This window comes from Ctenopharyngodon idella, chromosome 2, assembly GCF_019924925.1.
Source record: "Ctenopharyngodon idella isolate HZGC_01 chromosome 2, HZGC01, whole genome shotgun sequence".
Lineage (NCBI taxonomy): Eukaryota > Metazoa > Chordata > Actinopteri > Cypriniformes > Xenocyprididae > Ctenopharyngodon > Ctenopharyngodon idella.
Window position 1 is genome coordinate 14,982,697 of NC_067221.1, and position 22,378 is coordinate 15,005,074.

At 35.7% G+C, this 22,378-nt stretch overlaps 2 protein-coding genes and 1 long non-coding RNA gene across 5 annotated transcripts in view; 2 read left to right on the forward strand and 1 right to left on the reverse strand.

Moving 5' to 3' along the window:
• Positions 1–5,467: 5,467 nt before the first annotated feature.
• si:dkey-29d8.3 (uncharacterized protein LOC556220 homolog) lies at positions 5,468–9,093 on the forward strand. The gene is made up of 7 exons (XM_051878892.1): positions 5,468–5,903; positions 5,974–6,118; positions 6,228–6,326; positions 6,410–6,554; positions 6,741–6,886; positions 7,973–8,112; positions 8,217–9,093. The coding sequence occupies exons 1-7, from the start codon at positions 5,795–5,797 to the stop codon at positions 8,312–8,314; spliced, it is 882 nt and encodes a 293-aa protein (XP_051734852.1). The 5' UTR covers positions 5,468–5,794; the 3' UTR covers positions 8,315–9,093.
• Positions 9,094–13,700: 4,607 nt separating this feature from the next.
• On the reverse strand, positions 13,701–14,343 carry LOC127498186 (uncharacterized). Its single transcript, XR_007925828.1, has 2 exons — positions 14,213–14,343; positions 13,701–14,128 (listed from the first exon to the last, which is right to left on the reverse strand). It is a non-coding gene; the product is annotated as an uncharacterized LOC127498186 (long non-coding RNA).
• A 4,768-nt stretch (positions 14,344–19,111) lies between these two features.
• vipr1a (vasoactive intestinal peptide receptor 1a) overlaps positions 19,112–22,378 on the forward strand; it is a 31,849-nt gene continuing 28,582 nt past the window's right edge. For 2 of the 3 annotated variants that reach the window (XM_051875203.1, XM_051875212.1), the window contains exons 1-2: positions 19,112–19,276; positions 20,441–20,483. In XM_051875203.1, the coding sequence (XP_051731163.1) occupies positions 20,481–20,483 (3 nt within the window). In that variant the 5' untranslated portion in view covers positions 19,112–19,276; positions 20,441–20,480. Of the gene's footprint in view, positions 19,277–20,440; positions 20,484–21,508; positions 21,913–22,378 lie in introns of those variants that run through there. The other variant, XM_051875194.1, reaches the window with a different exon arrangement.

Here is a 22,378-nt window from a genome sequence, read left to right on the forward strand (position 1 = left end):
TACAGTCACAAATGTTTTTCAGACTTGGGGGAGAAATATATATTTTTGACGTGCAAAGTGGAATCATTTCGACAGCTCCAGTGACAACTGAGACGTATTTGTGAAATAGGCTTACAATACACTGTTCATTAACTAATAGCAGAACAACAGAAGTTACGCGAGATATTACGAAATGGTAAAAGTGGTTTATAAGCAAAAGAGATGTCTTACAGTCTGCTCCGGACAGTTTGTTTAATTCATAATGAGGACTCGTATTAAAAGATGTCTGCCGCCCTCACGTGGCTGTGAGAAGAAACGCAATTCATTACAGCCGCTTCAGGTTTCATGAATCTATTGTATATAGCCTACACGGTGGGGAAAAATGATAACCTAAAAATGGTAACATCTAAATTAACTGCTTTTATTCAAGTTAAAAAAATTTTTTAACATCACTGAACCAATCAACATGCATCAATTTATACCAACAAAACTAATCAGGTTAAATCAGGTAGAAATAGCTCTTTAAGGTAACAATTGCAGGTTACCACTTTTTACAGTTTATTTATAAATATGAAGTCAATATTTATACAAAGAGTACATTTATAAGAACCTGGCACTTAGGCTACTTATTTTTCACTGGCAAGACAAAAATGTACAGGTGCTGGTCATATAATTAGAATATCATCAAAAAGTTGATTTATTTCACTAATTCCATTCAAAAAGTGAAACTTGTATATTATATTCATTCATTACACACAGACTGATATATTTCAAATGTTTATTTCTTTTAATTTTGATGATTATAACTGACAACTAAGGAAAATCCCAAATTCAGTATCTCAGAAAATTAGAATATTACTAATGACCAATACAAAGAAAGTATTTTTAGAAATCTTGGCCAACTGAAAAGTATGAACATGAAAAGTATGAGCATGTACAGCACTCATTACTTAGTTGGGGCTCCTTTTGCCTGAATTACTGCAGCAATGCGGTGTGGCATGGAGTCGATCAGTCTGTGGCACTGCTCAGGTGTTATTAGAGCCCAGGTTGCTCTGATAGTGGCCTTCAGCTCTTCTGCATTGTTGGGTCTGGCATATCGCATCTTCCTCTTCACAATACCCCATAGATTTTCTATGGGGTTAAGGTCAGGTGAGTTTGCTGGCCAATTAAGAACAGGGATACCATGGTCCTTAAACCAGGTACTGGTAGCTTTGGCACTGTGTGCAGGTGCCAAGTCCTGTTGGAAAATGAAATCTGCATCTCCATAAAGTTGGTCAGCAGCAGGAAGCATGAAGTGCTCTAAAACTTCCTGGTATACGGCTACGTTGACCTTGGACCTCAAAAAACACAGTGGACCAACACCAGCAGATGACATGGCACCCCAAACCATCACTGACTGTGGAAACTTTACACTAGACCTCAAGCAATGTGGATTGTGTGCCTCTCCTCTCTTCCTCCAGACTCTGGGACCTTGATTTCCAAAGGAAATGCAAAATTTACTTTCATCAGAGAACATAACTTTGGACCACTCAGCAGCAGTCCAGTCCTTTTTGTCTTTAGCCCAGGCGAGACGCTTCTGACGCTGTCTGTTGTTCAAGAGTGGCTTGACACGACAGCTGAAACCCATGTCTTGCATACGTCTGTGCGTAGTGGTTCTTGAAGCACTGACTCCAGCTGCAGTCCACTCTTTGTGAATCTCCCCCACATTTTTGAATGGGTTTTGTTTCACAATCCTCTCCAGGGTGCAGTTATACCTATTGCTTGTACACTTTTTTCTACCACATCTTTTCCTTCCCTTCGCCTCTCTATTAATGTGCTTGGACACAGAGCTCTGTGAACAGCCAGCCTCTTTTGCGATGACCTTTTGTGTCTTGCCCTCCTTGTGCAAGGTGTCAATGGTTGTCTTTTGGACAACTGTCAAGTCAGCAGTCTTCCCCATGATTGTGTAGCCTACAGAACTAGACTGAGAGACCATTTAAAGGCCTTTGCAGGTGTTTTGAGTTAATTAGCTGATTAGAGTGTGGCACCAGGTGTCTTCAAAGTTGAACCTTTTCACAATATTCTAATTTTCTGAGATACTGAATTTGGGATTTTCCTTAGTTGTCAGTTATAATCATCAAAATTAAAAGAAATAAACATTTGAAATATATCAGTCTGTGTGTAATGAATGAATATAATATACAAGTTTCACTTTTTGAATGGAATTAGTGAAATAAATCAACTTTTTGATGATATTCTAATTATATGACCAGCACCTGTATATAGGGTTTCAAATACTGTTACTCTTTCTCCACTGCACTGCAGTTGTTAATTGTTTTACCAACCTGACGAAACAGATGACTATCATACTGTCATATTCACAATACCACATCACAGCAATACCAACACATCAGACTTGTTAATCAGAGAAATTGTTTTAGATTTGCACATGTCCTGCTGGTGTGGTAAACTGTCAGAGAACTCTGTTCAATCCTCTTAATGTCACAACCAAATAGCTTTCAATCAATCCCTGTTGTACACAATCTACTACATGCACTTTGCTCTCTGATCGATTTTTTTTTTTTTAGCCAGTAAAAATACCCCTTCATGTTTAAATGTATGTAGCAAATATGATATCAGGCATTCGAGGAATGTTTATTTGTATACCTCAGTCGTCATTGTATTGCATATGTATATGTTTTTGGAAGGATATAGAGTGACAACTGATATTTATATACATTTTAATTTAATTTAAGTCTGATATACTGTACTAAAATGCATATTATTGCTCAGTTTGGGCCTCTGAATAAAAACGAGGTGTTTTTTCTCCTTGAGTGTGAGCTCTATATTCTTACTATATCATACTATAAAGCCATATATAGCCATAAAAGCCTGATGTATCTAATATGACACATAACATAAAACACAAATGCAAACTCTTTCAAAAGTTTTTAAACTCAGGTTCAATAAGCTGTTCCATTTTAGAAAATTAGATTTTTCTGACAATTATTTCATATGCCTACAGTACGTGTCTGTCTCTGGTGCCCTGTGATACTGACACTGAATATTAATAACAATAAGGAACATGTGAACAGCCTCTTCTTCTTTATTTTTAACTCATTAAGACTTCACACTAATAAATGATATTTTTATGCCTGGTTTCAGAGACAAGGCTTCAACTAGTCCCAGAATAAAATGCATGTTTGAGCTGTCTTAACTGAAAGCAACCTCTTGCACTGATATATATCTTAAAATATCTCTCAAGAATATATTAAAATATGTCTCAAGATGCACACCGGTAATGTTTTTTTAAAGGCACATTTATAAAAGCTACTAAGGCCTAGTCCTGGCTTAGTCTAAGCCCTGTCTATAAAACCAGGCCATAGTTTAATTTTAGTCGAGACAAACGACTAAATTTTCGACTTAATTTTCTTGCGGTCAAAATTAAGACTCTAAGCCAGGACGAAATTGTCCTGTTGCATGCAAATACGTTTGATTTTGACTGGATCGAGTCCTCAAAGAAAGTGTTGTTTGAACTATGTTCTACTACACAGCGGAATGTTTCTCATAAAGGACCACAGAAAGACGTTAATAACATAAACTGTCTTAAAGTGGTAAACGAGTGTGGTGAAAATACCCCGAGATTTTCTTCTCATTATTTAGATGAGTTGCCGCCTGTGACTTTTAATAACATGGATGTCTCAAGTTTACTGGGTAGAATAGAGCAGCTGATTGCTGAGCTTTGTGTGAAACACACAATGCAGCTACAGGCCAATGTAGGTGAAGATCTTTGAGCTATCACCAAATTTCAGCAACTTCCCTGGCTCAAATTTTTGGTTTTGTTAATATTTTTTATGTAGAAAGACAAACATAAATAGTGATGAAAGCCAAAATATTAAATGTCAGATTTGGAGCCAATTTTCCGGGGTTGTAAAAATGACTTTAGAAAGATGGCAGCATCGTTATTTTATTCTTGCACAGAGATTGGTAGATCTATTAAAATCTGTTGACTTTAATCTTTGTTTCATTATATGCTAACAGTGACAGTTCAAAAATGGCAAAAAAACACTTCTTGTGTTTTTTGCCTTAAGTTTGCATGCCTGTGACTCAATAAGTATTCAAGATATCTTAATATCTTTCTAGATTCTCATTCTTAATAAACTTTCCTTTTGAAATCTTCATTTTCAAGGCCCTATATAGTTCAGTCCAATAGATATGGGGATCTCAAAGCAGCTCCATGTTCAAATTGTTGAATTTCACCCATTTTCAGTGATCGAAATCCAAATGTGGTTCACTTTGCACATAGCTGATACTTATTGTGTTTAAAGAGGAATGTCTGAAGAATAAATAATGTTTAAACTAGAAACGTATCTTTTTTTCCCCTCTGTCAAAAGAATTGCATAAAACATAGCTCTCTGAGTACCAAAAATCCACTGTAAAATGGTTCAGGTTAAGTTGAGGCACATTAACTTACTCTTAAAAGTGTATTTATAAGAATCTATATTTGAATCAGTTTTAGGGTTATTTGGAAGATGGGATTTTGTTCATTTTAACAGCTTCTGAAGCTACCAAGAGTTCAAATACGCAGTATCCTAACTACACGTTACCGCATTGACAGCCCTATGAGATTGAACCATATAGGGCCTTAAAAATAAATTTTCCAAAAGAAAAGTTTATTAATAATGAGAATCTTATTAATACTTAAATTTGTTGATTACTGAAAATGTGTACAATTTACCAGTTTACTCATGGAGCCACATTAACATGTCCATATCTCTGGGATTGAACCATCGAGGGCCTTTAAAATGAAGATACCAAAAGGAAAGTTTCTTAAGAACCAAAATCTAAAAGGATATTAAGATATCTTTAATACTTCTTGAGTTACAGGCATGCAAACTTGAGGCAAAAAACACAAAAAGTGCTTTTTGCCATTTTTGAATGGTCACTGTTGGCATGTAATGCAACAAAGATTGCTAAAGTCAACAGATTTTACTAATAGACCTACAAATCTCTGTGCAAAAATAAAATAATGATGCTGCCATCTTTCTTAAGTCATTTTTACAACCCTCTAATTTGGCTCCAAATCTCAGGTGAAAATTGTCATTTTGACCCCCCTCTACAAAATAGTGGATTACTCAGTAAATATACATCTATGACATTTAATATTTTGGCTTTCATCACTATTTATGTTTGTCTTTCTACAGAAAAACTATTAACAAATTCAAAAATTTGAGCTGGGGACCTCTGGTTGATTTGACACGGAATGACCCTATGTATAAATTTATTTGCCGGCTAAATGTTTCCAAAAATGAGATTATTGTGGTTTATCAAATATAAGGGTCAGTAGGCCTACTACACGTTATCAGTCCAAGTTGCTGGTATTATTGTATTTTTGCAACGCATTGATTTTTTTTTTCCTTAAATTTTTTTTTTTTTTTTATCTGTTGTTTGTTTTGTTTTACATTTGGACCTTTAGTCTGCCATAAAGTATGATAAAGATGAAACATCCGGTGTTGTTATTGTCCAGCAGATGGCTCTCTTACACTTCTCAACTGAGCATCTTTTGTTTTATAACGTAAACAAGTTAGAAGACGCCACCTCTTCATAAGAGCAGAAAAATAAAGTTATTAAAAGTGCTAGGTATAATTCAGTAAAAAGGACGGACGACATTACTCTCTACGCAGAAATACTGCGTGAATATAGAGTTTATATTAGCACCTAGTGTGTAACAGCGACTCTAGCTAACTTTACAACGTGACAAGTGCAATATCAACATCAAAATTGTCATAGCTTCACAAAAACGAAAGAATTTAATAGTTTGTGCTTTTTAGATAAAATGCCGCTTTTGGGGGATCACAAGATCTTGCGTATTTTGCTCATTGTCCTTTCTCAATTAGCTTACATTGCTACTTTGATTGTCAATGCGCTCGCGGGATCAGGGAAAGGTACGTACGTTTATTTATTTACGGATATATTTGAGTTATATATACATGTAGTTTCACTTTGGCTTTGTAGGTCCATTCCATCGCAGCACTGGAAATATATCAGACAGATATTGGACAGAGATCACTCCTGCAGGATGGACCTTCTCTATATGGGGAATCATATATTCCTGGCTCTTCCTGATGAATGTATATATCCTGACTTCCTTCTGTAGAGGGTACTTCAAACCACACACACTCTACTCACATCAACACTTTGCTTATTCATACTGTCTGAAAGCCATTTATTCAAGTTTGATAGTCTTTGCCTGAATGATTTGTTTTCAGGTTGTACTCAAGTCCAGCAATCCTTCCCTCTGAATTCTTTCTCTCATGGATCATCAACATGATTCTGAACAGCATCTGGCTAGTCTTGTGGGATAGAGAGTAAGTTGTAGCCAACATAGTTTTTGGCATAATCATAAGAGTTTTTTCTTGTAAGGTCACATGTTTGTTTCTTATTGACTTAGATTGATGATCCCGGCACTGATTGTTCTGGCCCTGATTGCTTTCACCAACTACCTGCTGATCTTCTTCTCTTGTATTGGTTTACGGACTCATGGAGCTTGGCTGAAACAGCACCACCCAAAAGAACTTCTCTGCATCATAGTGTTGGTATGTGTTGAACATGTCTTATTTGCCTTGACAAGAGGCACTCATCATTTTATATTTTTCTTAAAATGGGCATATCATCTCATATGTAGGGTATTTAAATGCTCCGTATCAACTCAAACAAAAGAGCAGGTAAATTAGGTGCAGTACAGATTCACTTGTTGTTTAAATGCTATATGTGTACCTCAGGTTCAAAATGGTATTGCCACCTATGCAACATGGACAACCATTGCCACACTGCTCAACTTCACTGTTGTGTTGAATATCGCATCAGTTTCCACAACAAATGCTGCTACAGCTTCTTTATGCATACTTCTTTTGGAAGTAATTATATGGTAATCATAATCATTCATTTTCTGCTACAAATTATTACAAATGGGTCAATGACATATGCACATTTTTTGTTCGGATTTGTGTGTTTGCTTTTATTATTATTTTTCCGAAAACAAAACATGCGAAGAACGTGCAATTAAAAACATAAAACAGGAAATGATATCATGACTGTACACATATGTCAGTAAGTCTCCTAAAATGTGGAAAAATTTTACCTTTTTTATGACAAAACAAGGTTACTGTAGTTGTCATGTGGTACAACTCAGATAAATTTGTAAAAATTTGAAAAATTTGTCTTAAAAAATGCACTTTAAAACCTTTTTTAAAAATAATTATTAAGATGTTTAATACACATGTATTCAAGGTGTTAGGAAAATGTTATTTTTACTTTGTAAACACTACATGACAATTTATAAAGTCATTAAAGGGTTAGTTCATCTAAAAACGAAAATTCTGTCATTTATTACTCACCCTCGTGTTGTTCCACATCTGTAAGACCTTCGTTCATCTTCTGGACACAAATTAAGATCTTTTTGATGAAGTCTGAGAGCTTTCTGTCTCTCTATAGAAATCCAACGCAACTACCACTTTCAATGTCTAGAAAGGTAGGAATGACATCATTAAAGTACTCCATGTGACTCCAGTGGTTTAACCTCAATTTTATGAAGCAGCAAAGAGTGCTTTGTTTGCACAAAAAAACATAATTTACCACTTTACTTACAAAATTTTGTAGGCACTTTATTCTATGGAGGGACAGAAACCTCTCAAACTTCATCAAAAATATCTTAATTTGTGTTCCAAAGATGAACGAAGGTTTTACGGGTGTGGAACAACATGAGGGTCAGTAATAAATGAGTTTTCATTTTTGGGTGAACTAACCCTTTATATTAAAACCTTTCTGGAAAATGGCTTTAGATGTGTTTTTAAACTAGATTTTTGAAAATCTTTTAAACTAAAAGATATATATCACTTTCTTTATCGTGGTCACTTTTGTTTGTCATTGACCCATATTTAAGATATGATTATTGGCATTAGATCAGCACAGTGTGTCTAAAGCGTTCTTTATTTTTTTGCGTTTTCTTCTACAGGTTTACAGTTGAAAACTTTCTAATAGAGAAGCATGTCCGTTACATCCTTACCATTTACCCTGTGATTATCTATGCTCTAATTGGAAGCCTAAGCAAGCATTACGACGCAGCTGCACCTGGCCGGAACGCAATCTTTTCAGGTAAGTCAATGATAAACACATGCATGTCTTTTTGGTTGACCATAAATATAGCATACAGGTCCCACAATATGTTACATATTATGTCATGCTCTTATTTTCTATAGTGGTGCTCCTTGTGATGGCCTGTATTGTGTTAGTGGTGCGGGTGGGTCTGGTGGTTTGGAGACACAGGACTCGGCCTCTCTTCTGTGAAGTTCTGTGAACCCTGAGGTCCTGATGTCACCAAACAGCGGCACTGATAAGTAGCCAGATATCATAAACATGTGTTTCACATGAAATATTAAAAATGATGTGCCTTGAATGATAACTCTTCAAGGTTTGCAGTACCTGCATGAATGTGTTTCAGCCAGGGCAGGTGCTTTTAAAGTTTTTGAAAGAAAATTAGCATGAAACACTAGCAAATTTGTATTTGTATTCTGAGCTTGAGCCTGGCCATATCTAGAATACTAATTGTGCCTTACATTATGAGGTATTCTGTTCTGTATTATACACTACCATTCAAAAGTTTGGAGTTGATAAGATTTTTGAATGTTTTTGAAAGAAGTGTCTTATGCTCAACAAGACTGCATTTATTTGATCAAAGCACACTAACAACAGTAATATTGTGAAATATTATTACAATTTAAAATAACTATTTTCTATTTTAATATATTTTAAAATGTAATATTATGTATATGTATACAGTTACTCATGACCAAAAATAACAATTTTTTACCTGACAGTATTTTGATTTTCTACTTACTATAGGATTTACATGTGTGCATGTTTACATTAAAATTCAGTATTTTAGTAGAAGCTTTCATCCAAAACAAGATATAAACAAAGAACATCATAAGCAATATATCATACAAGAGCCAATAATACTAACAAAACCATGTTCCTTCTCTTTTGTTTGTGTTTTAAGTTTTATGTTGTGTTTTTAAAGATATAACACTTGTGAAAAGCTCATTTATGAATGTTTAATAAAATACTTGAAATGCATCTGATGTAAGAATCTAATTTTTAATGATTACTAAAAGTTTAACAGACGTTGCGTGATACACACTAAGACGAATGATTCGTGACAAACAACTGATATGTTTAGTGCAAGCGCTCTGGAAACCACCTTGGTGTTGATTGCAAGCTGCTGAAACCATTGAGCTTTCAACAGTGATTACAGAGACATTCAGGGTTTGATACACAACATTTGTGTCTTGTGAGTATACACGCTTTGATCATGGCTCTTCGTGTACATTTACTTTGGTGTGGATGTGAACTGAAGCATCTTGTCATGCATGTTGTTGCCCTTTGGAATGTGTGTGTCTCCTGGCAGCAGCTGCAGCAGGCTTGACCCTGTGTACTTTGGCTTGCTCACTAGAGGATGAATTACTTATGAGAAAGTAAACGACAAATAAAGGACATTTTTTTCCTCCCAGTAGATTAACATCCCCTCCATTTCAGACTCGCTTACCCTGTGCAAAAATGAAAGTAGTATGCTACGAATGATTATTTTATTAATGATTATTTTTAGGGCTGCAACTAAGAATTATTTTGATAATCTATTAGTTGGCCAAAGGCCAATTATTTCTTTGATTAATCAGATTAATATTTTATTTTATTGACAAAACACACTATTTCACATCCTGCCTAATGCTGTCCTTCATACAAACGTGCCAACTGAATGCTATGAAAACATGTATAGTGAATATATCTATATCTATGCTATATGCAAAAGAGCTATAAAGCAAAAAGATGGTTTAAATCCCTACATTAAAAATGAAGATAATAATAAAGATAATTAATTGTAATCACTGTCAGTTTTCTTCCATGTGCGCGAGTGTTATGATAATGAGAACGCGTTTTAAATCTGTTAATCATCATGTAATCATATCTCCTGCTCAGTGTTGTAGTCGAGACCAGCTCGTCCGAGTCGAGACCGAGACCAGAGAGGTTGGAGTCCAAGACAAGTTCAAGTTCACTTAAGGTTGGGTCTGAGACAAGACCTAAAGAAATCTTCAAGAATATGTAAATGTTTGGTGGAAACAATAAAATTGGTACCATACTCATCAAATATACCATGACATGTACACTGTATTTTATTTACTTAGTGATATTGGTTTAAAAAATATTATCAGTTAAGGGTAAAAAAAAACACATAGTAGGTGGTGTAAAGGTAATTTGTTAGAAAATATTTCTATTTTGAATAAATGCTGTTATTTTTACCATTTTTAAATTAAAGATTTTAAATCAATCGACTGAAAAAAAAAGGATCACATCATGTTATAAAAAATATTAAGCAGCACAACTGTTTCCACTTTCCAACTTTTAAAATTAATCAGCAAGCTAATAATTATCAAAAATGGTAATATAATAAAGTCCTTTCCATAGGTCCTTTCACATCACCATTTCGCCAGCCTACACTTTACATAATAGGCCTGTAGGTGGCACTTTGGCTTCATTAACTATGATAGTTTCATCAAAAGGTAAACGGTGTATCAACACTAAATGAATTGAACACTACTTACCATTAATACGACTTTTGTTTTTGTAGTAGTTACATCCATTTTGTCAGCGATGCAATTTGATTTATAAAATGAGACAAACCGCAGAAATCGCTCGTCTGTCCATGTAATTTCCACTTCACGTTGTCCAATGAAATTTGAACTTGTTGTGCCAGATCACGATTGGTTGGGGTGCTATACGTGACAAACAGGCATTAGTGAATTATGTAATATTTTAAAATATATAATAAATAGATTTTTAATTAAATCGACACACTAGCTTTGATTATTGATGGGGAAAAAAAGTTTAAAAAATTGTTTGGTTTATTTTTTTTTCTTCCGTCGAGCCATAGGCACTCAGAGAAAGAACCATATATGGCTCGAGAGCCTAAGTTTCGAACAGACTGTGGAAAATCAGTCAGTCGCACACGCACGCAGCCCATAGCAACGCGAATTTTCCGACTTTTGAGCGATTCGTTACTATTGTACACATTGTCATGTTAATTATAATTCAAATGCATTTTGTTTTATTGACCACAATATTATCATTGCTATTTGCCCCCAAACCTTACCATACAGTAATAGTCATGAAATATTTTGAATGGGACTCGAGTGGTCTCGAGACCGAGTCCGAGTCTCGAGTACTACAACACTGCTCCTGCTCTTCCGCATATAAAAAATGAGTGAAACATTTTTCTACAGATAAAATACGAAGGAAAATAGATATATGATTATGACGATATGTTTTCTGTATTTTTTTATGCAGCTCATGGTATTTTTGTAACAATAAAGGATGTCTATGACAAATGATAAGCAGATTTAGCGTTCAATCCATTGTAAAAATACAAAGAATGCATGTCTGCCCATTATCGAATCAAACCCCACTTTAGGTCATATCAGAAGTTATTACAATAACACGATGATGGTTTAAAGTGCGTTTTGAGCAAAGATTAATAATCATATACATTTTGAAATGTAGCTTGATGCTAATTTTACCTCTAATTAAATTTTACGAAGTAGGCTATTCTAGTAAGCATTATAGATAGTTTGTGTTTCTAATGTAATACCAAACTTTATTCATCTTAATTTACCGCTGAATGTATTATGAAGCGGACTTCTCCTGAGACCCAGAAGAAAAAAAAGTTTTTCGAATTTAGTATTTTTTCGCGTCATTAGAGCATAAGAAACAAATGAAAAAATAACATTTTTGAAAAATTATATTTTATTCATATGTTATGCTATGTTCTCTGTAGTGGACACCAGGACTAAGTCGTTTAAAAATAAAATGACATGAAATGACACGTATAGGCAAAAACAATGGGATTTTTTTTTAATCACCAATCAATTTTTAGGCTTCAGGATTGTTTTTAACCAAACTTTGTATAAAGATGATTCTCAACTCTTATGAAAGATATAATGGAATTAATTGCCATTTTACTTTATGCAATATGTGGGTAAAATGGCCATACATCAGTTTTCCCATTCAATGCAATGCATCTATACACTGTATCTAATTTGCATATTAATGTGTTCTTGGAGCAACATGCAATGAAAAAAGAAGTGTAATAATGGGAGTAATAATTGGCAACATTTTCATAATAATATCTAATAATTAATAGGAATATTGATATATAATTTCTGTCCCTATTCACTTGTTGTATCTCCTAAAATGCCTGATAATCATGATTTAAGTCCTGGTGTCCTCTACAGAGGTCATGTAAATCAATGTCCTGTTTCGTAACAGAAAGTCATATTTTGATTTGAAACACCAACATTTTCCTGAGATGTTGATTTATAAAATTAATCTGATTTAAATGATAATTAGGCCTACAAAATATCATATTTCCATAAGAGTGCTAATTTTCATTTTCAGTCATATTTAAAGACCAAGATGTTGTTGTTGTTGTCATGGTGAAACCTCTAATAATTTGGTATCTCTGCAAAGCCCTGAATGTGCTCTTTACAGGACATCCAGACTTAAAACTGTGACATGTAGAATGTCAGAAAAAATCACTAAAATATAATGTCCACTACAGAGGACAAAAGTCTATTCCTGGGTCCCAGGAGGATATACGAAACACTTACTTGAGGACAAATGCATTGTTGATCGGCGCCACCTAGCGTGCAGGCGTGAATTAGCAAATGATTATCAGTCGTTTCGCGTTCGGTGTGAAAGGTCCGTTCTTCCGCGATTCGCCTTGCTTTTTCGCGTCGCGTTCAGTGTGAAAGGGCCTTAAGAAACGTATTAAATTTATATTCAATTACACGCTGTTATCCCTTTACAGTTACCACTCTCATAAAATACTTGAATTACATGTTGACTTTTAAACCTAAATTTAACGTCCAACAACAGATATTTCAGAAAAATTAATATTTTTGTGCTGAATTTAATTATCTACTTCTCCGTCTGTTTGACTCGCATGCGCGTGCTGGCGCTCATTCAGTAAAGTTTGAAGTTTAACGCAGACTGTCAGGACGAGCCTTTATGCAAAATGGAAATACTCGCGGGAATTTGTAACACTTACAGATGAGATAAGGATATAACCGTAAAATGAAAGTTTTGCGCTGAGGAAACATATCACACAATAAGCACACGCATATGTCAACGCCTCTGACAGGGCAAGCCATGTTAAACATTAAACTAATGCATTGGCTTGAAGCTTAAAATAATCATGTTTTGGGCAGTTTGGATGACGTACCTTTCCTGCAGCAGCTCACTCTGTTTCCTCCACTATTTTTAGATGCATTTGGTCCATATAAATGCATAATTCAGTGCTGTAATTTGACGCGACTGGCGGAAGTTTTCCGTGCACGGTGGGCAGACGCAACTAATCGATAATGACATTCGTTGTCGATGATTTTCATTATCGATTATTATCGATTTTAATTATTTTTTAAATTATTTTATATGTTATACCAATGAAACAAATGTTGCGAAACTAGAGCATACTGAGTCTTCTTGTGCTTGTTTCTAAATGAACACATTTTATTGTTTATTGTAACCATTTATAACATAATGGTTTATTTTAGGGGTTATTTAGTAATGATTTCCTGACCCACCTGAAACTCAGATTTTTGGTAACAAGAAAAAAAGGTTAGATACTAACATAGGCTCATTATCTTTTCAGGTTTATTTTAGACATTTTAAAAAAAGTATCAGAAACATGTGAATATGAACATCATATTATCAAGCTGTACCTGTTATTCAAAATTTACTGCTGATTGCTGCACAAAATATACAGTTAAATGGAGTGAACAAAATTCATTTAATGAAGTAGGTCCATTAAAAGATGCCAGTTGTTTCTTTGAACTGCCAAGCAATTTAACATTAATTGTCCAATTACTGCTTCAACTGGCTTGCTCGCATATAAATTCGCTTGCATTGTTGACATAGTCCTCTTCTTGACATCTGCTCTTAATGTACATTTCAACCTTTTTTTTCAAACATGCTTCCAAGTGATATACAGTAAATATCAGGGCGATGTCGATGACCCAGACGCAGAACAAGAAGTAGCGAGGCCATTCCTCAAAAGAATCTTGAAGATCACAAAAAACATGAGTGAATGATAGCATTTTTTGTTGTTATAATAAATAAAACCGTAAATTAATTCATTTCTTACCGTTTGCTCTCATCTCTTCTCAAAATAAAACTGCAAATTAAAATGGATGAAGTTACATGTACTTACAAAGTCACTTAAATGTGTAACAAAATAAAATATTAAAAATAGACTTGAGTACTAACCAGCATCAGTCAGCAGCAACAATGACGTTTGTTTCATGCCTTTTTTTTAAATAGTGTTGAAAGACACTTCCTCTGTGGTCAAGCTGAAGTGTTGAGTCAAATGTCAGTTTAGTATTAGGAACAAAAATAAGATGTCTTATTTTCAAGCAGAAATGTACTGAATGATTATAAATTATATACTCGGTTGAGCAGCTGTTTTAATAATATGACCAATATTTCCAATATAAAATTGGAAATACCATGGATGCAGATGTCTTTTAGATATGAATATAGACCATTTGGTAGCAGACGTCACAAGTGGTAGAAAAACAGTGGTAACAAATGGAGGAAAATGGGCGGGACCCACTGCATTAGACAAAACATGTCTTCTTGTGCCTTTGGGTATCAGAACCGGAATGCAAATAAGATGGTAAAAAGATAAGATCTTTTTACAGAATACTGTCATCGAAGATGCCCTTTAAGGGGGTGTTTACATGACACCATTTTCAACTAAAAACTGAAAACTTTTTATGTGTTTTGGATGTTCATTTACACAACAACAGCATTTTAGGGGCCTGAAAATGCAAACTTGTTAAAAACGGGTTTCAATGTGCAAGTTTGGCAGTTTGATACACACTCCAGAACCACTGATTCGAAACGAAAGATTTGTAAAACTTCGAAGCTTTATGAAGCAGTGTTTTGAAATCGCCCATCATTGTTGAATAAGTCGTTATTTTGTTTTTTTGGCACACAAAAAGTATTCTCGTTGCTTCATAACATTAAGGTTAAACCACTGTAGTCACATGAACTGTTTTAAATATGTCTTTAGTAGCTTTCTGGGCATCTGAAAGTGTTAATTATCTTGTTGTCAATGGAGGCCTCACTGAGCCATCGGATTTTATCAAAAATATCTTAATTTGTGTTCGAAAGATGAACGAAGGTCTTACAGGTGTGGAACGACATGAGGGTGAGTAATTAATGACAGGATTTTCTTTTCATTTTTGGGTGAACTAACCTTTAAATAAAATTGGTCATAAAAGCTCTCTGACTGCTTTCACATTACTATTAGATATAAAGGACACGATGATTGACCCTCTGAGTCACTGAGATTAGATTGTACAGAGAGACCATGTTGGTCAAGACCTCTGTCTCGGCCTGGAAGCAAATCATTGACATCTGCCACTTAAATGACTTACTGCTGCTCAGTCATTACTGAATATGTCACTGCATGTACACATAGCCCTTGATGTGAGAGTCCAGAGCGAGAGAGCATTTCAGTTTGATCATGTACCTGTTTTTTTTTTTGGGTTTTTTTTGTGGGTTTTTTTTTTTGTTTGGGATAATTCAAATAATGAGGAAAAAATATTTAAAGAGCTCTATCGACCAACTAGCAGAGCATCACATCCAAATATATAATCTATTCTATGAAAGAACGTCAGGACAATCTCCTTATAGACATCATAGTAAAATTATACTTAATTTTTGACAGGAATGAAAACGAGGCAGTGAGGGATAGAATTACGGTGCGTTCAATAGATTGTTTACCAATTGTTCAGCTGATGAAATGTCTTTCAGAAAAAAAAACTTTCAGTTGACAAAAAACTCCATAAAGTTGTGAAAATTACGTGATAGGACCTTTATGACCGTACAAAGGTCCTAGATCACATAATTTTCACAACTTTTAAAACTGTGCCATTGTAAAGACTGTAAAAGTCTGTTCCTCACAGCCTTGTTTTCATGATCCCTGTTAAATTCAATATGGCCACTAACCTGACTAAGGACTTAGGTCAATCATTAGAGAAGTTGTTTTGCAATCCATACTAACAACTGATTTGTTTTCATGTTCAACACATCGCATCATTGTATTTCCCTTTAATTTAAAAGCCTCCACATGCAAAGTATCACGGAGGATTCAGGTTTCAATCAATATAATCAATTTGTCCGAGGTATTTAACATTCCGGCCTTTCACTTGGTAATACACTCAAATAAGGAACAGCTGCAGATAGTATTATTAAGTGTCTGGCTCACTGCATTGAAAATACCTATCTTTTTTTCTGGTGAATCGTTAAATCATTTTAATCAGTTGGATGTGCAAATGTTGGATGTGGTCTCTTTTTTGGAGACAGGTTGTGAATTTTCCCAAAGTACACTGGCACATGATTCCTTATGCAGGCCACGACTTGTGCAGAGTCTCTGGTATTCAAACAGCAGGTTTAAGGTTTGGTATTTGTTTGTCTAATATTAACTCTGAGCCAAACACACATCTCTGGAATACAATAAAAATGTTCAGTATGTAATCCACCATAAACCTTCACACTGTTGTTTTCGTGCAAAAACAGGAACAAACAATTTAAGAATTTTATAGCTAGTAAGTCTTCAGCAGTATACAGTGATGCACAGTTTGCTCCCTCTCAAGGACAAAAAAGCCATAATCTATTACCATCATCCACCATTGCTCCTTGTTCCTTCCAGGTAAGGTGGTTTAATGTGCCAACTGATCTCTAACCAGATTTCATGCTGACTTGCTAGAGGGTAAATTGAGACAACAGGTCCACCTTTGTGTCTGTCGGTGACCCTATTACATTTGGACAATTGATTTGACCAAACACTTATGAATCACTACTCTCTTTTCTGCCCAGAGCATCAACCCTCTTTGATTTAATTAGCTTTCACTCCCTCACTTCTGTCATTTAACCTTGCCTAGTGGGTATTTTTATTGGAAGCACAAATTTAAATAAAAATCATAAATAAAATATATGGCAAACTAAGTGTCTATGTGAGTGCTTGAGTGACTCTCCTCTTGGAGGAAGTAAACATTTTTGGTGGCAGATTATTCTTTAAAATAATATTTTACTTTTTATGATATTAAATATTGGCTTTGGAATATACAGTATGTCATAAATCTTATTGTAGCCTTAAATATGCTGATATGATGAGGCTTGAACAATGTTTTATCCAGTACTTTACCTATAAGAATTTGTAGAAGATTAGCTCTCTTTAGAGTTTTGCATGTGCCGTATTTTAAAGTCGCCATGAAATCAAAATGGGCATTTCTTATTTTTTAAAAAAAGGAATATTGCAGTATTTATTCTAATGATTTATCCGTGCACATCTTTTTTTCCCCCTCAAATTCAAATAGCTTCATAAATCAATCTTCTCTCTCTTGCAGCAACTTCTTTTTTCTAATGACATGTTTACTGGCATGAGGGCGGGACAATCTGTCACTCACATGAGATCACAGCAATAGCAAACCACAACCATCCAGTCATTTCCTGATAGACAAAATCAAGTCCTGCCCTACTTTTTTTTTCTTGTTTGAGCAGCCATTTCACTTGGATATACGTCACAGTGCAGCGCTTCCCGGTTCTACATTAGAACACCGGCTCATTATTGGCCAGCTCCAGCGTCAGCATCACGCGCATGAGATGTGGTGCTCACATGAACATCAGCCAATACTGAGCTGCTGTTCTGATGGAGAACCCGGAAATGCTGCACTGTGTTTACAACATGAACAGCCTAAGAGATGTATTCTTCTTGTTGCTTCATAACATTAAAGGTTAGTTCACCCAAAAATGAAAATTTTGTCAATAATTACTCACCCTCATGTCGTTCTACACCTGTAAAACCTTTGTTTATCTTTGGAACAAGATATTTTTGATAAAATCCAACGGCTCAGTGAGGCCTCCATTGACAGCAAGATAATTAACACTTTCAAATGCCCAGAAAGGTAGTAAAGACATATTTAAAACAGTTCATGTGACTTCAGTGGTTCAACCTTAATGTTATGAAGCAACGAGAATACTTTTTGTGCGCCAAAAAAAACTACTTTATTGAACAATATCTAGTGATGGGGGATTTTAAACCACTGCTTCATGAAGCTTCGAAGCTTTACGAATCTTTTGTTTCGAATCAGAGGTTCGAACTGCCAAAGTCACATGATTTCAGTAAACGAGGCTTTGTTACGTCACAAGTGTTTCGAAACATTTCGAAATTTCAATGGTTCACTTGACTTTGGTAGTTTGATACATGCTCCGAACCACTGATTCGAAACAAAAGATTCGTAAAGCTTCATGAAGCAGTGTTTTGAAATCGTCCATCACTAGATATTGTTGAATAAAGTCATTATTTTTGTTTTTTTGGCACACAAAAAGCATTCTTGTCGCTTCATAACATTAAGGTTGAACCACTGCAGTCACATGAACTGTTTTAAATACGTCTTTAGTACCTTTCTGGGAATTTGAAAGTGTTAATTATCTTGCTGTCAATGGAGGCCTCACTGAGCCGTCGGATTTTATCAAAAATATCTTGATTTGTGAAGATGAACGAAGGTCTTACGGGTGTGGAACGACATTAGGGTGAGTAATTAATGACACAATTTTCATTTTTGGGTGAACCGACCCTGTAAGGTTGAACCACTGTAGTCACATGGACTATTTTTGTCTTCACTACCTTTCTGGGACTTGAAATTGGTCATGATGTTGCTGTCTATAGGGAGGTCAGAAAGCTCTCGAATTTTATCAAAAATATCTTAATTTGTGTTCCGAAGATGAACAAAGGCCTTAAGCCCGGAACACACCAAGCTGACGCCAACGAACTTAGTTGCAACGAAAGCAGACTGCGGGGTTAGCTCATGTTGGCAGTGTCTGGGTCCAAAATTACCCTGACACACCAAATCGAAGCTCGACACCCGACAGCCAAGTAGCACGTCTGTTCTGCGCCTGCGTAAAAAGAAATGCCTTTCCGTACCAGCAGGTGGCAGCCTAATCAAACAGCCAATCAGAATGATCAGAAGGCCCGGCTGACCGCCGAGCTCCGACGCCGATTCAACATGTCGAATCGGCCGGGAAAAAAAAGCTGACGAGGACCAACTTTAGCCGACGGTGCGAAAACACACTGAGAAAACAGTCGGCCGACGGTCAGCTTGGTGTGTTCCGGCCTTTACGGGTTTGGAACAACATGAGGGTGAGTAATTGATGACAGAAATTTTATTTTTGGGTGAACTAACCCTTTAAATCAATTTTCCACCACTTTATTCACAGTAGGTTTAAACTCACTGGACATGACAAGTAATGCTCAGTTTAAAATCATTGTATCCTCTGTGTGTGATTTATGAGACTGCTTGTTGATAGTAGGGCTTGTTCTGATTCAGATAGGTCTTGAGGGGGCAGTGCCGTGTTCCTAAGTTGTGTCTCAAATGACGCACTATACAGTAGCACTTATGCTATACACTATGTAGTGTATAAATTTGATAAGGTTATTTTGTCATCCAACGTCAGAGCCTGATAGCCCCTCCCCCTCCGCTATGTACAAGGAAAGCTCTGACAGTTGAGAGCATGAAGTGTCCAACATTCCACACTTTGTTTTTCGGTTAACTAAGTGCCTCATTCGGGTATTTAAAGTTTACTTTTTCTTGGAATTTTCAGTGTGAACACACTACTCGCAGTATTTATACTACAAAATGGCATAGAATAGTGCACAAGTACGCAAATTGAGACACACCTCTAGATTTGAACAGGATGTGGGCTTAAGGAGGATAGAGTCCAGGAGATAGTGATAGATGAAGCATGAGATAAGAAGTGTTATATTCCTTCTCCATCACAGAGCCACGGCCAAAAGCAAAGATGGTTTCAGTTCATCCATTCCACATGTGAAGGCAAATTTCCTCTTTAGACTGGCAGCACAAAAAGACTGCAAATATAGGATAAAGAAACTTTTGTGTAAAGATTTTGAAGTACATATTTGTAAAGGTCAGGCATTTGGTAAGTTTATGACATATTGTTGATCAGGGAAGTTAACACAGTAGTTCAGAATATCTGATAAACTGTCTTTCAAATTATTGGTCAGAACTGAGAAAGAGGAACTTTAGGCAGATTTTACAAACACTTTAGAGGTCATATATGGCACTGTCTACACTTCAGCTGTTTTATTCCATGGTTAGTAGGATTTTATGGCATCCCTAAGATCTGAGTTCCGTGACTCATCCAAACAAAACACCAGGATACCATTTCACAAGAGTTAACAACACATTCAACAAAAAAAAAAAAAAAAAAAACCAGGATGTCATTACACAAAGTTTTTGCTTGATGTTTTTGCTTGTTTCATGTCCACATATATTTGTATTCACAGATCGTTTGGCCAATATTATGCTGGAGTAAATATTTAATGCATGGTAAGTTGACTGCATTTTGCACCTTTTGTTTTAGCTATAATATCAACAAATAATTAACAGAAAATGGAGCACACGTGTTTTGCATAAATTGTTGACTTTTGTCTTTTTCCAGTTGTATAAATTCTTTGCTTGCAGTATTGTTATTAATGATGAAGGGTGCAAAACTGTGTGCTGGCATAGCATGTCATAAAGTCAATGCATCTTTGTAAATGAGCAGTAAATCTGAGGGAATGTAGTATGTATATAGTTTTTTGAAAGATTAGTGAGCTGATAGTAAGTTAAGAGGAATATCAGTTCTTTAGGGCATGTACACCATTTAACGTACATTGTCTTGGAATGTTTAAGTGGACTGCATTGAGTACATTCACATTCTCTTGTTCTTCTGGAAGGTTCTTTAGAAAACATGTGCTCATGCTGTGGATTGGCTAATCTAGTATCTCCATTATACTTGCAAAATGAATGATTTCATGCTTCAAGCATATATGCATTTACATATCCGCTTTTGATTAACTCTACATTTCTCTACAAATGAAAGAAATTTCCATGAATGCATTTACATTTATTACAAATTCCCAAGGCACTTCCACCAGTGAGTTATTGGTGATTATAGGCAACTTGGGAAGGTAAGGGCACCCATATTTACATTGGCGTGTTAGTTTACATTATTGTCTTATATGACATGACATGGCACAATATTACATAACATACCGTTTAACTACAGAAATTAATTTATGAGAACTGAAGCTGTTTAATGGGAAACAGTAGAAGAAATCAGAAGCTGTGATATAGATGGTGTTTAATTGTTCAGAGAGCACAGGCTCTGTTTTAGTTATAATATAAGAGAAAATAGAGCAAAAGATGTTCCTTGAATAACAAGATCAGAGAACAATATCGGCGCCCTAAATAAAAAGCACAGAAGCTGTGCTGTGCAGACAGGTTAAGACAGAGAATGAGTCATTTAGCACTATTCTTCAGGGGTGTGCTGCTACTGTAGACTACACACACACACACACACACACGCAGACACACACACACACCTACTTTGGAAGTGAGGGTTTAGGACGTGGATCGACAGCTTTGGACTTACAATCCACTTCGCGCGTGTCGTATGTCTACGTGGTTTATGCCATTTGTGAATGGCTTCGCATCATTCCAGAGTTTATGAATGAAGTGTTTTTTTGGATTAAGGAGAAACATGGACAGGTCTTGCGGCGTAGTACGACTGGTGAACCCACGCGCACCGGAGCGCCCGCGCGCGCAGCGCATAGTTGGCTGACGCTTCGGATTCTTTGTCAGTTACTTATCTCCCGTCAACTTGTCTCTGTGCATCGGTACTTTTGCGAAGCTCTTTCAGGCAACTGCTGAATCTCCTGAAATGGATATATCTAAAAGAATGCTGATTTTATACCTAGCCTGCTCGCTCGGACCTGTGAGTATCAACACTTAATTTCATCCGGTTTCCCATGTAATTACTCATCGACGAAAGAAAAGCAATGAAGTATTTAACACACCTCGTCCTTAAACAAAATTGTCAGGTCCAAGGATTTATATGCTTTTTCATTCTTCTTTTTTTCATTGAAGAATGTTTGCGTTTAAAATTTGAAGCCACGTTAAATTGTCCTGACAAAAACAACCCTTATAAAAATAACCGTGATTTATATATAGTAAAAGTGTAGTAACCATGTTGTTTTTGTTTTTTTTTTTTGTTTTGTTTTTTTGGTGGATTAATTACCATTTGTGTATAACCAGTTTTACTACAAAGACCATGGTTAAACTATGGTTAGTGTAGCAAAACCACGGTTAATTTGGTTACCTCAAACTGTTGCTCTTCTGTCTCAGAGCAGCTGCTGCTGTTCTGTGCGTTTCCCATCTTATAGCAGCAGAATTTTGTTACA